Source organism: Chelonia mydas, chromosome 5 (assembly GCF_015237465.2).
Source record: "Chelonia mydas isolate rCheMyd1 chromosome 5, rCheMyd1.pri.v2, whole genome shotgun sequence".
NCBI lineage: Eukaryota > Metazoa > Chordata > Testudines > Cheloniidae > Chelonia > Chelonia mydas.
The window spans coordinates 38,705,133-38,717,577 of record NC_051245.2 but is presented as its reverse complement, the minus strand read 5'-3'; the positions used below and the strand labels follow the sequence as shown (position 1 = coordinate 38,717,577).

At 41.4% G+C, this 12,445-nt stretch overlaps 1 protein-coding gene across 6 annotated transcripts in view; it reads right to left on the bottom strand.

Annotated features, from left to right (window-relative positions):
- KIF2A (kinesin family member 2A) overlaps positions 1–12,445 on the bottom strand; it is an 88,973-nt gene that overhangs the window by 15,656 nt on the left and 60,872 nt on the right. For all 6 annotated transcript variants that reach the window (XM_037902880.2, XM_037902881.2, XM_037902882.2 and 3 more), the window contains exon 16: positions 4,262–4,329. In XM_037902880.2, coding sequence (XP_037758808.1) covers positions 4,262–4,329 — 68 coding nt within the window. The remainder of the gene's footprint in view (positions 1–4,261; positions 4,330–12,445) is intronic.

Sequence of the window (12,445 nt, the reverse complement as noted above, 5' to 3'; positions counted from 1 at the left end):
CTTTTCATTTAGCATTCTCCTTTATAGTTTTGAAAAGAATGAAACAAATGAAGCAGTTTGTTTTTAAGATAAAACATGTTTTGAGACAGTGGTGAGATATTTAGGCCTTCCTCAAATTTGAGTTTCAAGCATGTTCCTAAGAAAATTCAACTGGCCAAATTCTGCTAATTTACAGCAGTGTAAATTTGTAATAATTCCACTGTCTTCAGTGGAGTTATTCTGGGTATACATTGGTATAATGAACAGAATTTGGCCTGAGATGAATATTCCATAGAATTGCTCCTTTCAAAACATTAGGTGACTACAGTTATAATTACTTCAAACTGCATACTACCCAGTTTTATGCGTATTGTAAACTGCGTACACATTACTATTTAGTGTGTGTAGAGTTTATATAATATCTGCAGGAAGTCACTTATTTATAAATTGATTAGCGCTGTCAAGCGATTAAAAAAAATAATTGTGATTAATCACATTGTTTAACAATAATGGAATACCATTTCTTTAAATATTTTTGGATGTTTTCTACATTTTCAAATATATTGATTTCAGTTACAACACAGAATACAAGTGCACAGTGCTCACTTTATATTTATTTTTTATTACAAATATTTGCACTGTAAGAAACAAAAGAAATAGTATTTTTCAATTCACCTCGTACAAGTACTGTAGTGCAATCTCTTTATTATGAAAGTTGAACTTACAAATGTAGAATTATGTACAAAAAAAAATAACTGCCTTGAAAAATAGAACAATGTAAAACTTTAGAGCCTCCAAGTCCACTCAGTCCTACTTCAGCCAATCGCTCAGACAAACAAACTTGGTTACAATTTGCAGGATATAATGCTGCCCACTTCTTGTTTACAATGTCACCTGAAAGTGAGAACAGGCATTTGCATGGCACTGTTGTAGCCGTCGTAGCAAGATATTTACTTGCCAGATGCGCTAAAGATTCATATATCCCTTCATCTTCAACCACCATTCCATAGGACATGCATCCATGCTGATGATGGGTTCTGCTCGATAACGATCCAAAGCAGAGTGGACTGATGCATATTCATTTTCATCATCTGAATCAGATGCCACCAGCAGAAGGTTGATTTTCTTTTTTGGTGGTTCGGGTTCTGCAGCTTCCGCATCTGAGTGTTGCTCTTTTAAGACTTCTGAAAGCATGCTCCACACCTCGGACTCTTAGATTTTGGAAGGCACTTCTGATTCTTAAACCTTGGGTTGAATGCTATAACTATTTTTAGAAATCTTACATTGGTATCTTCTTTGCATTTTGTCAAATCTGCTATGAAAGTGTTCTTAAAACGAACATGTGCTGGGTCATCATCTGAGACTGCTATAACATGAAAGATATGGCAGAATGCAAGTAAAACAGAGCCGAAAACATACAGTTCTCCCCCAAGGAGTTCAGTCACAAATTTCATTAACTCATTATTTTTTTAACGAGCATCAGCAGCACAGAAGCATGTCCTCTGGAATGGTGGCCGAAGCGGCATATGAATATTTAGCATATCTGGCACAAATACTTTGCAACGCCATCTACAAAAGTATCATTAGAACGCCTGTTCTCACTTTCAGGTGACATTGTAAATAAGAAGCAGGCAACAGCATCTCCTGTAAATGTAAACAACTTGTTTGTCTTAGCAATTGGCTGAACAAGAAGTAGGACTGAGTGGACTTGTAAGCTTTAAAGATGTACATTGTTTTTGAGAGCAGTTATGTAACAACAACAAAAATCTACATTTGTAAGTTGCACTTTCATGATAAAGAGATTGCACTACAGTACTTGTATGAGGTGAACTGATAAACAAAAGAAATAGTATTTTTCATTTTTACAGTGCAAATATTTGTAATAAAAATAATAATATAAAGTGAGCACTCTACACTTTGTATTCTGTGTTGTAATATAAATCAATATATTTGAAAATGTAGAAAAACATGAAAATATTTAATAAATTTCAATTGGTATTCTATTGTTTAACATTGTGATCAATCACAATACTTTTTTTAATCATGATTATTTTTGAGTTAATTGCATGAGTTAACTGTGATTGACTGACAGCCCTAAAATTGATATGAAAATGGCACATTGCTAAAAGAGCATTAAAGAGTTAAAATACAAAGGCAAGTGCAAGATTTAAATGTATGGACAAAGTCTACAAATGTTGTTAGGTACATATTAGATTTTGGCATACAAAGAAAAATATAATTAATACTTCTGCACAGTATATGGTCTCTCGAAAACGTAAACCAAGTTCTCTAAGAAACTTGTTACAGAAACATTAAAAACACATTACAGGCTTGTAGTGCATTATTTTTGCAAAACATAATAGCATCACAAGCACAGGAACAGTTTTATATGCTTGAAATAGAACACAAATTAACTGCCTCCCCTGAATTATGAAAAAGTAAAGCTCTTCAATGATCTCATATGTTTACTGCTGAACATTTATTTCAGAGGTCTTGTTCCAGCAGTATACTCAAATATACAGTAACTTTAAAACGTTTCTTAGATCTATAAAGTTTTTTTTTTTTTTTTGCGAACTATGGAAAAAGCACTATGCAACTGAGGAGTCCCTGACTACCCATGTCTACTCACATGCCCAATTCTTCTAAAAGGAGTAGTATAAAAATAAGAGAAATTCTACCTCCCCACTTCTTGACAGTTAAAATATATGCCCAACAGCTTTATTCTATGCATTTACGGATCAAGTTATCAAGTTTAAAAGAAAACTTAAATTTACAGGTGACAAAAATCCTATTTGTATTGCATACTTCTGTACTTGTGTCAAAAAGGTAAAAGCGAAGAAATTAAAGCAATACAGGATATCCATACTCAACCAGAAACATGTAAAAAGCATTTTTGTTTCTTGAAGGGAAGAAACAGTTTAAAAATAAAAACAGAAATAGTGGGGAAAAGGAGGAATCTAGAAGGGCTGGTCTACACTTAAAAGTTTGAGTGTTATAACTATATCAGTGAGGGGTGTGATTTTTTGCTGATATAGGCCTTGTCTACACTTGCAGTATGTTGATACACATGGCAATGAAAGATTCTGGCAATGGAAAGGGAGCAGGGAAAGGTTCCGACAGCAGGGAGCTGTGAGAGTCTTTCCCTGCAGCAGGAAAAGGCTCCAGCAGTGGGACACTACACTGCTAAAAATAGCAGTGGGCATGTAGAAAGCCATGCAGGGAACACTATAACGTTGTGCTCAAGACACCCAGAGCTGTGAGCAACTGAGTTACCACTCCGCCTTAGCAAGAGTGAGAGCTTTGCTTCTGCCAAGCTGTGTGTCAGTTTGCTGACACATGAACCTGTCTGCCTTGTCAGCCAGCTCTTCAAGATCTACCTTGCCTTGCAGGTAACAATCAGGGAACCCCATCTCCCATGGTCCCCAGAGATGTCTCCCTGAAGCGTCCAGTCCCTCTCACTGGACGCACTCAGAAATCATTAGAGTAACTACTTCCAACGAGACAGAGCAGTAACAGTGGCTCACAGCTCTGGGTGTCCTAAGCAGGACATCACAAGCATACCCTAAGGTTATGGCCTGTCCGTATTCTACTCCCCTAAGCAGTGCCTCACTGTATACCTGTGCTAGCTGAGCATGCAGGGTCTGTACTCTACACACCGCTGTATGTGTAGACATACCTATAGTTACACCAGTAAAAGTCCTAGTACAGACAGTTCTACACCAGTATAATTGCATCCACACTAGGGGCTTTTTGTGGGTGTAATTATACCAATACAGTTAAAGCAGCAACATTTTCTATTATAGACCAGCCTGGAAGCTCAGGTTCTGGGAAGCAATACTGTGCCTTTCACAGCGACAGGGTCTCAATTCCTAGTGAAAAAGTGTACACGCTACAACTGACCATCTCAGCAGAGGTCCTCAAGGACAGAATCCACCTGGAGACTGAACCTGTCTTCTTACCCCAAAAGGCGACACCTCCAGAACAGGACTGAAGTATATTGGTCAGTGTGAAGGTGCTTACACACTGTTGTCATCCTGTCTACCAATAAATACTGGAATTCAGTTTCCAGTGCTGTTAACTTGTTACCTTTCACAAGCGTGAAATTAACTTCAAATAATGCTTGGATCAGTCTTTTGGTCTGTATTTTAGAACGAAATGCAAGCATCACTAAAAACAATTAGAAAGTGCCTAAAATAATTGTGTGTCACACAGTAACAGAATACCACAATTCAGAGATCTAATACAACAGCTAAATTAGCTATAAATAAAATATTTCCCATACCTATTTGCATATCTCAGTGTATTTAGAGTGTTTTCACAGGATGCCATCCCTGGAGAGATAGTAGCAATCTGGGGAAAACAAACCACAAGTCAACAAACTTTTTGTAAAAATAACAACACTGCAGAATTTAATAAGTTTACCTTGCACTTCAGATGTCATACAGATTAACAGATTTTTAAGGCCAGAAGGGACCATAATGATAATTTAATCTGACCTCCTGCATAACACAGGCCAAAGAAACTTACTCAGTAATTTCTGCATCAAGCCCATAATTTCTGGCTGAGCTTCAACACATCTTTTAAAACAATACCCAATCTTGATTTCAGGACTTCAAAGTGATGGAGAATCTACCACAATCCCAAGGTAAATTATTCCAATCGTTAGTTACCTTTGCTGCTAAAAATTTCCATGTTATTTCTAGTCTGATTTTGTCTAGTTTCAGCTTCTCACCACTGGATCAAACTATGCCTTTTTCTCCTAGATTAAGGAACTGTCTACTACCAGAGATCTCTCCCCTATGTAGGTATGTGTAGACTATGATCAAGTCACTTCTTAACCTTCTTTTGGATAAACCAAATTGACTGACCATTTATCATCTCTCCCTATAAAAGTATATTTTCCATACCTTAAACGGTCACCCTGCTAGCCAGGGTGAGGCTTTGATGTGGCCGGGAGCAGTGGAGACACCCTCAGCAGGTGTGAGGGGTAGGAGATCTCAACTGGGAGCAGCTAAAGCAGTGCGCCAAGTGTTCCCTTTACTTCCCCCTCCCACTTGCCTCCTTGTGTATGGTGGGGAAGTGGAAGCTGCTTCTCTCTCTTTCTTCCTCCCCTTCCTCTTCCCCCTATTCTTCATGGTACAGGGCGTGGGCAGAGGCTATCACATTCTGCATCAAGCCCTGACCACCCACCACTGATGCCATTAGGTGGTGGGGGCGGTAACAGGACCTGATGATTGGCTATGTTTGTTACCCTGGCAAATAGCTATTTGGGGCCCCCTGTTTCAGTCCCACCCTTAAATTAATATAATGGGTCTCCTTTGATCCCTGGGGCTAGATCTCCAGTTTTGGGATCTGGAAGAGATTTTTCCAATGGCAAACTGCCATATGGGTTTTCCCCTCCTATCCAGCATCCCTCTGGTCTGCTCTGACAACTACTGTTAAGGATACCGGATTTGCTAATAACAAGTGAAACAACCTGAAAGTGCTGTATGTCACTAAGTATTTATTTACGCACCCTATATGAACCACTAACATTTACTAGACCCGTAGTGCTCTTCTGATGTGGTACAGAACCCCATACAATGCTTGGGGTCTGATCCAAAAGCCTACTGAAGTCAGTCTTTCTGCAACCTTTAATGAACTGTGGATCAGACTGGGGGGGGGGGGGGAGGGAGGGTGTTGGGAGGAATTACCACAGACTCCACGTTTTAGGAAATTGACAAAACAGCATTAAACACACAGCATTATCATTTCCACTAAGTCCATCTCATTGACCTTACTTCATTATTTCAGCACCAGAGCCATGCACTGCAACTTCAAACAACTTCTATTTTTTTTTTTGTTTGTTTGTTTTAAACACAAAGTAAAATCATCACAGCTTTTGAGCTCCATCCATTTAACTCCATGGTTCTCTTTCATTCAGAAGCCTTCCCTATGTTCAGACTCCCAGCATTTACAAACATAAAATCTGATTTTAGGTGAGCGCCTGAGAAATGGGTGGTTGTTACTCCCACTCCCTCTCATAATACTGAGCATCCTAGCATTCTAATTTTGGTGCTTAAATTTCATCTCACTGAGCAACTCTAGCCTACAAATAAAATTAACCCCATATATTACATGTTTAGGTTCTCTCATACATTGGCTACTTCTGGGGGAATTCTGTGCCACTGCACGTGCGAAGAATTCATATACCCTGCAGATTTTTTTTCTCCACAGAAAATACGTTCTACTGGAGAGGCACTGAGATATGCCTTTTGCCCACCAGGGGCTGCTGTCGCACAAGAACAGAGGGCAGCTGGCTCACTGGCCATAACAGTCAGCAGCCGACAGGGAGGAGGAGAGGCTGCATTCCTCACAGTGCCCTGCCTGTGGGGCCAGACAGACAGCAGGACACACAGGGCTGCTGGGGAGTCACATAGACTAGAGTTCAGAAGGGCTAGTCGGGGAAGACAGACTGTGGTGGCAGCTGAATGGGAGTGGGCCACATGGGGACGGGGGGGCTGACTGAGGGTGCAGGGCCACATGGGGAAAGGGAGCAGTGGCGTGCAGGGCCACACGAGGACAGTAAGTGGCTGAGTGGGGGTGCAGGGACACATGGAGATGGGGATGGCTGAGGGGGGGTGCAGGGACATGTGGGGATGGCAGCAGATGTGCCTGACTGAATGGGAGAGCCTAAGGGTCAGCCAGAGTCTGCACGGGGGAGGCTCCCAAACTCCCTAACAACTCCGCCTTCAAAAAAACAAACAAACAAAAAAAACCTCTTCCATATTTCTCCCACCCGCACCCAACAATCCTCCAGGTTCCCTCCCAGCAATTACTTCCCTCTCCCTCAGCTCTTCCGTTATCCCTGACTCCCCCAAGCCTCTGCACTGCTTCTGAGGCATGCAGGAAATATGTTTCTGTATTGTAGTTTAAATGAATTATTACTCAAAGTTCTATATTAATATGCCTAATAGGGAATCTATTTGTTAAAAAGTAATTCCTAAATCTTTTTGGTTATCCATATTGTTACAGACATAGTTGCTGAAAGGTATTTTGAAATAAATTACCAAAACAATTGAAACTGGCATGATATTTTATTTTGACATAAAAATATGCAGAATTTTAAAATATTGTGCACAGAATTTTTAATTTTTGGCACAGAATTCCCCCAGGAGTAATTGACATAACAAGTACAAATGCAGAGTTACTCTCAACTGAACATTTCAGCTTAATCTTTATAAAAGAGCCCCAATCCCCATCAAATAGAAGGGAATTTTAGTTGATTTTCTTCCAGATGTCACAGAATTTTGCTTTTAAAAGCCAGGCTCATAAGTGGGAGGCCCAGTTTACTGGATCCTGGCATGAGTTACCAGATTTTTTTTCTTCCCCCTTTCAAATTTTGTAAGAAACAGTAGAAAAAACAGTTACTTACTGTAAACGTGGTTCTTCGAGATGTGATGCACACTTGGGTGTGTGCGCGCCCAGCGCACTGAAGTTGAAGAATTTTACCTAGCAGTATCTGTAGAGGGGGGCGTTCACACCTCATGGCCATAGCCTCTCCTCTGGCTTGATCAGGTGCCATCACCCAGACCCCCCTCAGCTCCTTCACACTGAATGCCCAGAGACATTCAGATAGGATGGAGGAAGGGTTGTGGAATGAATGTCTGCATCACATCTCAAAGAACCACAGTTACAGTAAAGTATTCTTCGCATAGATGTAGTCATGTATTCCACTTAGGTGACTCTCAAACTGTACCCGCTGGTGGTGGGGCTCAGAGTCTATTTAAACAAGAACTGCAGGACTGATTCCCAACATTTGCATCTGCTCTGGATGCCACTGTAATGGCATAATGGTTTGTAAACATATGTATCAATGATCATGTGGCAGCCCTGCAAATGTTTAATATTGACACATCACTTAAGAACGCTATGGGCTCGGACCTGTATGTAGTGTGCATTTCATATGCAGTCTTGACACAGGAAGTTATCCACTTAGAGATAGTCTGTGAGGAGACTGCTTGTCCCTTCATATAGTCTGCATATGACATAAAACAGAAGAGGCAAAGCCCAAAAGGGTTTAGTCCTGTGCGGGTAAAAGGCCAGACATCATCTGACATCTCATGTGTGAAGGCACTGCTCCTCCAGGAATGAATGTGATTTAGGAAAAAACACAAGTAAAACATACTGCTTGGCTTAAATGAAACCAAGAGACCACTTGAGACAAAAATTTCGGGTGTAGCTGCAACATCACTTCGTCTTTGGAGAATTCCACGTAAGAAGACTCCACCATCAAAGACTGCAACTCACACACTCAGAGATGTTATTGCTATGAGGAAAGCAGTTTTTTGACATGAGAGAGGAAAGGGGCAGGATGCCAGAGGCTTGAACAGAGGTCCCCTGAGACCTGCTACGGCCATGTTAAGGTCCCACAAGGGAACCAGTTCCCCTACCAGTGGATGGAGACGAAGAATTCCTTTCAAGGATCTTGCCACTATGGCATTGGAAAACACCGATCTTATGTGAAGGGGTAGATGAAAGGCTGAGATCACCAATAGATGCCCCACAACGAGCTAAGTGTAAGTCCCAACAACTGAAGATGCAGCAAACCGTCCAAGATGTCTTCAATGCTAGCCAACATCGGCTGAATTCTGCAGGCCAATGACCACACAGTCAATCAGCAGGAATGCTCTCGAACGCGCACAGTCTATTAGGGCCCCAATGAACTCAATTTTCTGAGCAGGAACCAATGCGGACTTTCCTGTATTGAGGATGTGACCCAGTCAAGTAAGTGCAGAGTGATGCATATGAGAGGATGGATTGGGCATTGGTAAGGGGATAGGGCATTGGTGGCCAGTAGGCACCAGGCCAGGGGCCCCCCATCCCGACTGCGAGACGAGTGCCAATCCTGGTGCCTGTAGTTCCCCATAAATGATGTGGGTCGGGTGATGAAGAACAGGAGAAAGATCCTGACCTCAATGCTGAGGTGTCTCAGGTTTCTGAGGATAAAGGTTAAGCTAGTCCTGAGGGAGCAAGTAACCAGTCTAACTCATCTATCACCCAGAACGAGGCAGGGATCGGCACCAATAATGGAAGCAGTACCGCCAGCATCAAGTACACCAATGCCAGAAGTGGTGTTGACCCCGAAGTCAGCAGTGGTACTGAAACAGCTGCCAGTGCCTAAGTGGACAGTAGTGAAAGCCACCACTGTAACATCTGTATTGCGGACTGCAATAGTGACAAGGAGTTTCCTGGTGCCGAGTTCCTTGCACTGAGTCCAGTCCTGCTTCCATAGACTGTGGAAGGGGAACACTGGGCTGTGATGCCAACAGACGCAAGGGTTCAGCAGCCTGTCCAGCCAATGGCTATCAATGATGCAGCCCTTGCAAAGTCCTGGACCAAAGGAGAGGTTGGGACAAAAAGGCAGAGGAAGTCTGTAGCCCCTGGTATGCCACTGATGTGGAAATAGTTAGTGCCAGCCATCAGTACCGGACTCAACAGATGCCCTGAGGCCAGAACTGGAGTCAACAGTACAGTACAGTTTGAGAGTCACCTAAGTGGAATACATGACTGCATCTATGCGAAGATTACTAACCTCCCAACTTGGTACCAGGGAGCACTTAAGAGGCACCCGCACCATCCTGGGCACCGGCACTAACCCCAGGCCAGTCCACGATCTTCCTGGAGGAGGCAGAGGAGACCCCACGAAACCCAGAGTGGTCTCAATTGATCTTATGCGACCTTTCCCTCAATGCATTCGACAGGGAACAGCTCCTCCATTTCTTTGGAGAGGTGCCTGCTCCAGAGTGCGAAGCAGCAGCATTCTCGGAACCTGAGGGTGACCTCTGATCTGACAAGGGATCTGTGTGTCAAAGTATGCTGCAGGGCCTGTTTGAGCAGGTGCTGTTTTAGGCAAAGATCCCTAGCCACTTGAATCCGTTTCTAGAGACCAAATCATCTACAGACAAAACACCATTCCTTGACATGGGCCTCACTCAAGAACAGCAAGCACCAGGCGTGGTGATCATTATTAGGAATTGCTCCGCCACATGACAACAAAACCCCAGAGAGGGCATTACAGGGGAATACTTAACTAAATACAACTAACACTAATCTAACCAACATTAAGGGTACTACTAATTAAAAAAAAAAAAAAAAACACACTAAAATAGGGAGAAGCTGTGAGATTAAGACCACACAGACCTCTGACTCCATCCCCGAGCAGTGTAAAAGAACTAAAGGGGGTTGGGGCGGTGCCACCTCATATAGCCAGGGAAGGAAGGGCTATGGCCACAAGACACAAGCACTGCCTCACCACAGGTTCTGCAACGCAAAATTGTCCAGCTCTGGAGTGCACACACCTAAGTGGAACACGTGGCTGATCTACTCAAAGAACTGTTCTCGGTTTCAGCACTCATGTGACCTGACAGACGTACTGATTTGAGAGATTCATTTTGGCCCCCAATTCAGGAGTGTACATGAGTCTGTTTAAAAGTTAAATATATGCTTACATGCTTTCCTGAACAGAGATGCTTTTCTGAATTGGGAACTTTATAGAGAAATTTAAATTGCTAATTAAGTATCAAACAAAGAGGTCTGGATCCTATTCTTGTTTCAATTTCCAATTAAGTATCAAAGTAAAATACTGCAACTGTAAGCATCTTTTCAACATTCAGGAAATTTAATTATGCTAAATCAAGTACTAGTGGCATAACTGTGTCTTCCACATTATCTAGTTTGCCCCTCAAAGTGCTGTAGGAAAAGGTAAACATAGGACTACTCAGGGCAACTATGTCTATAATCCTTCACACTAACACTTTTCTGCCAATCCAGACATCATCAGTTTGAAATAGATGAAGTGTAGTGTAGTGAAGATCATGTATTGTACAAGAGCACAGGCAATCATCCTGAGAAGAAATTCTCCTACTTCAGAGAATGGCAAAATATGGGGGTAGGGAAGGCTGGAAAAGTCTAGGGAGTCCTGCTATCCCACATCAAATTTAAACCTCTGATATTAGTACATACTGGTTGCTAAGAAAAACAGAGAAAAATTATTCATTTAAACAGATCACATGACTGCCACAAGCTTTTCTTTGTGAATTACTATGGGACCTAATAAACAAGATCTGCAAGTTTCTAAATCCTTGCAAAGCCATTACTGTGTAAAGGGATTATCAGGCAGTAGCTTGCATCAAGTTGTGTTCAAACTAAGCCCTCACCTGACAATTGTTCGAGTACCTCAAGAGAGCTGAGTAACTGAGTTTTGTGAATGTACTACTGTATCATTCACACTGTCCTAAATACAGCTTTGGCATTTCTTTACACATTCCATTCTTAAAGAGTTCTGAGTGAAGACATCAATAACATCACACACAGCAAGACTTTCAGTTTTTCTTTCACTCGCTACAATCAATCTATTCAGAAGATATTTGACAGAGGACTACATACGCTGCAATATTTAGGTATAAATGTTAAAATTTCCACTAGAGAGACAAGATCAATGAGGTAATATCTTTTGTTAGATCAACTTCTATTGGGGAAAGACAAGCTTACACACAGCAGCTGTCTTTCTAATATCCTGGGACCAATACTGCAAAAAAAAAAAAAAAAAAAAAAATTTCCACTAGTACTTTCCAGGTAAAAGTTAGCACGTTTCTTAAAATCGTCAGGCACCTTTCCTTACTCCATTAGGTTACAGTTTTTGAATCTTTGTTCCTGAACTACATCTCTTCACTCTACTCTTTGGTAGGAAAAAAAACCCTCTCTCTATCATTTTGGAAATGGCTACATTTGGAGAACAATTCTGCTCCATATTTCCTTTGGAAACATGAACCCAAAATCATTACAAAAAGCCCCATATTTCTAAATTCACATATCACAAATGAACAACAGATACAGATATGAGAGAGGAAAGACAAAGACATTCAGTTACAAAACAACATACATAGTACACAGACAAAACCAACAGGTTCTTAGTGTAATATAATGCCAAAGAAGATGCTTTGTAAATATTTATAATGTATTCAGGTCTCAAGAGGAATGATTCACCTGTTGCTGCCTATTGTTGTATTACTTTAGCAAGTTATAATTTGACACTCTAGTTACCTGCCATGTACCGACAACCATCGTTGCACACTGATTTGGAAGCAGGCTGACATTATGGAGACAGTAAACAGCATTGGAGAAGACATGCTTGTTCCAAGTCTCTTTTATCAGGGTCTTATTTTCCTAAACTGCTACCCCTAGCTAATATTTCTCAAACTTGGTCTTACTCAGCAGAGGACTGCAAAACAAAATCTAATTTAATCTGTTCAATCTTTTCTGAGTTATTCGAGTGTGAAAAGAATGGTTACTTAACCTTATAGTAACTGTGATTCTTTGAGATGTTGCTGCCTATGCAGATCCCACTCTAGGTGCTCACATGCCCCATGAGTGCAGCAAAATCAGAATATTCTGAAGAGAAATGTGTGTTGGGCCCCATCCACAC